This window comes from Acanthisitta chloris, unplaced genomic scaffold, assembly GCF_000695815.1.
Source record: "Acanthisitta chloris isolate BGI_N310 unplaced genomic scaffold, ASM69581v1 scaffold17159, whole genome shotgun sequence".
Lineage (NCBI taxonomy): Eukaryota > Metazoa > Chordata > Aves > Passeriformes > Acanthisittidae > Acanthisitta > Acanthisitta chloris.
Window position 1 is genome coordinate 9085 of NW_008690988.1, and position 3797 is coordinate 12881.

Here is a 3797-nt window from a genome sequence, read left to right on the forward strand (position 1 = left end):
AAACAGGGGAAAACAGCTAGTATTACCACTCATGGCATTTGGAATTATATTAACTGGGCCTGTTCTATTGAAATGCTGAATCAGTGCTATGCAGAGATTAAGAAAGCAAACTAAATCTCAGGAATCATTAGGAAAGGAACTGAGAACAGAACACGTCATTATGCTGCAGTATAAACCTGTGGTGTATCCACATGTTTGACACCTGTGTGTGGGTCTGATCTCTCTGTCTCCAAAACAACATATCAGCATTGGGAAAGCATCAGAAAAAGGCAACAGGATTGAGCTGAATGTATGGGCCAGTGTCAGAAACAGATGACTGCATTTGATAGACTTTGGTCACTATAAATATTTTTATGTTCAAAAATTCTTATAAATTGAACTTTTACTCAGTGTCACAAAAATGGTCACTAGGAAGGGATTTCCCCCCTCCCAGGGAAAAAAAAAATCAAGCCTAGTGTGTCACTATTAGTGTTTAGTCAAAGAGTAGTCTAGTGTGAAATACAAGACTCTTTTAGGTCCCTCCATTGGAAAAGTACACCTCAAGAGAAAAAGCATCTCTAAAAGTGACTCACAGAAGGTGATTGTTTATAAAAAAATCAAACATCTCAAACTGAAGTGTTGTTTCTTATGTTAGACTTTAGGAGCTTAAGAGAGACTGTTTGAGATCAAAGTGCTAATGTTTAACTCAGGATATCTGCTGCTCTCGCTCCACAGATCCCCAGCCAAGTGACTCTCTGTTCTGTGTCACATGGAATGAGTCTGTCCCAGGGATGACTGAGAGAGGTGCTTCTCCTCGATGGCTGGGAAGAGGCTGCCCTGGTGATTATCTCCTTGGAGAAGTTCAGTGTCTCTCCTTATAGCCCTCACAGCACGTTTCAAAGCCGTTCATGACCTACGTTCAGGATCTCTTTCAAGAAGGGCTGGGCTGGCATAATGTAGGTGACATTCTGGTGCTCATGGGTGGAGTGAATGAAAGGCCTGAGAGAAATCTGTCTTAGGATGTTTCCTTCAGGTTTGTGAAGACTTCAGGTTACACTAAGTGAATCCAAGCAGAAGCATGGAAACCCTGTAGATTGTATACTGTGCTATAATATGTGCCAGTGCTTTGAGTTCTGGTACCCAGTATCTGACTTCAGCTTCTGAAAAGTAAATGTTGAAGAGAAAACCTGAAGGGTCTGGAGGAATAAATAAATAAATCTAGTAGAAATTATGTTTACAGAAGGAATCCAGACAGTATTGTTTCATGTCTTGGGTACTTCACTAATAAAGTGTCCTGTATAAATGCCAAGAACATGACTTTCTGCTATTAGAGAGAAAGGGAAAATACTCTTGAGGTAGTTTTGTCCCAAGCAAAGGGGCATCAACCACATGCCCAGATGTTTCTTTTTGGTTTCTCCTTCTTCAGTATGGATTTATGCAACTTTGCAGAAGGTTAGTCCAGAAAGGAGGTATGAAGAAAAAGTAATAATGATTTACTCATCTTCAAATGAAAATGAAACCCGCCTAAATTCCCATCGCTTCTAGTACCACTTGCATTGTCATACACCAGACCTATAGCTGGGTAATTATGTTAACATTTTGCTTTAACAATGATGTCATTGATGTGATGCCATGGAAAATCTTGCTTAGTCGAGTGCTTCATCTACTGTATCAGCTGAAGTTTTCAACAAGTCACTATTTCTTCAGCATTGGACTGAAGTATGAAAAGTGCTATTGCATCAAGAAAAGTGAGCATCTTCCTTCATCATCTCAGGCAGATTACACTGGAAGGTGAAATCAGAGCAGAGGATGGCTCAGTACAACCATTCAGCAGAGTTCTCTTTCCAGAGCTCAACAAATAAGTCATTAAATTTCACTGAAACACCACTGGTTTGGGATGAAAGAACACTCTTAGGGCTGAAGATTTCCCTGTCAATCCTCCTGTCTGTTATAACTCTGGCAACCATCCTTGCAAACATTTTTGTCGTTATTACAATTTTCCTGACTAGAAAGCTACACACACCTGCCAATTACCTCATTGGCTCCTTGGCAGTGACTGACCTGTTGGTGTCTGTCCTCGTGATGCCCATCAGCATCGCCTACACTGTCACACACACGTGGGCCTTTGGCCAAGTGCTGTGTGACATCTGGTTGTCCTCAGACATCACGTGCTGCACAGCCTCCATCCTGCACCTCTGTGTGATTGCCCTGGACAGGTACTGGGCTATCACCGACGCCCTGGAGTACGCCAAGCGCCGCACGACTGGCCGAGCAGCCCTCATGATCGCTGTGGTCTGGATGATCTCCATCAGTATTTCTGTGCCACCGTTTTTCTGGAGGCAAGTGAAAGCTCATGAAGAAATTGCAAAGTGTGCTGTGAACACAGATCAAATTTCCTACACGATTTATTCCACTTGTGGAGCTTTCTACATCCCAACTGTGCTCCTGTTGATACTGTACGGTAGGATTTATGCAGCAGCTCGGTCCAGGATTCTGAAGCCACCCTCGTTGTATGGGAAACGTTTCACTACCGCACACCTCATCGCCGGCTCTGCAGGCTCTTCCCTCTGCTCCATCAATGCCAGCCTCCACGAAGGGCATTCCCATTCAACTGCATCCCCAATCTTTATCAATCACGTCAAAATAAAACTTGCAGATAGTGTGCTGGAAAGGAAAAGGATTTCTGCTGCAAGAGAAAGGAAAGCCACCAAAACTTTAGGCATTATTCTGGGAGCTTTCATTTTCTGCTGGCTGCCGTTTTTTGTCATGTCCCTAGTCCTGCCGATCTGCCAAGATGCTTGTTGGTTTCATCCCATCCTACTGGACTTTTTTACCTGGTTGGGCTACTTAAACTCGTTGATCAACCCAGTAATTTATACAGCTTTTAATGAGGAATTTAAACAGGCTTTCCAAAAATTAATACTTTTCAAGAAGGGTTCACCTTGAGACTCTCCTCTTGTGTTAGACCCCTGTGCAATCTCACAACCTGAAACTTTCCATGGTTTGATTCCTAAGGAGCAGAGTGGTAACTGCCACCTCTGCTGCTACCCAGTTCTGTGCATGTAACTGGGAACCTCTCTCTGTCTGGAATTCTACATCCTGTAGCAGAACTCATCCATGATCTCTGCAGTGATCATGCGTGTATATAAGATCAGCAACGCATGAATGTAGCTCTGTAAGGAGGGAAGGAGTGCAGAGCAGGGAGCTTTGAGGTGCTGAGGTGACACATTACCCGATTCAGCCATGCTTTGTAACCTGACAGGAGGAAATTGTATGTGTACTTGCAGGATGTCAGTATTTCTGCTGTATATTATTAACCATTTATGTAGGCTGAGAAGGTTTCTGGAGAGCAGGATCTGATAGCTGCATTTCCTATGGCATGTATCCTACCCATGTGAAGCTGATAAAACCTGTAACTGGTTCAGAATTGTGTGACACAGTCTGGCCATAAGCAGGAGCAGGGCAGAGAGGCATAGCACAGATGTAAAGTGCTGTGGATACTTCACAAATGCTACGCTTTGGGTGAATGGTAGAAAGAAGCCAACTGATTGGAAATAATTTTTACATATTTTATCATGAATAGAATAAGCAGTGCAGAAATACTACAAAATAAACAGCATGAAAAATATTGAAAAGTGCCTCAATCTTACATTTCTGGTTTCATCTTTTTTTTTCTTTTTTTTGCATGCACAAACCGAAACAGGAGAATATGACTAGTGCCAGTGTGGAATGACTGAGACCTCACAACAAAAGCCAGGAGGTTCAGTTCTTGATGACAAGAAGTGAAGAGTTAGAGAGGAGAGAATGAAGTGAGACAC

The 3797-nt window shown here is 42.7% G+C and overlaps 1 protein-coding gene across 1 annotated transcript; it reads left to right on the top strand.

Moving 5' to 3' along the window:
- The first annotated feature begins 1788 nt into the window (after positions 1–1788).
- Positions 1789–2925, top strand: HTR1D (5-hydroxytryptamine (serotonin) receptor 1D, G protein-coupled). The gene has a single exon (XM_009082065.1). The coding sequence runs from the start codon at positions 1789–1791 to the stop codon at positions 2923–2925; it is 1137 nt and encodes a 378-aa protein (XP_009080313.1).
- The last annotated feature ends 872 nt before the right edge of the window (positions 2926–3797 follow it).

What these genes read in the sequence shown, in the direction of transcription:
- HTR1D (XM_009082065.1), top strand. Translation starts at nt 1,789, where the DNA reads ATGGCTCAGTACAACCATTCAGCAGAGTTCTCTTTCCAGAGCTCAACA.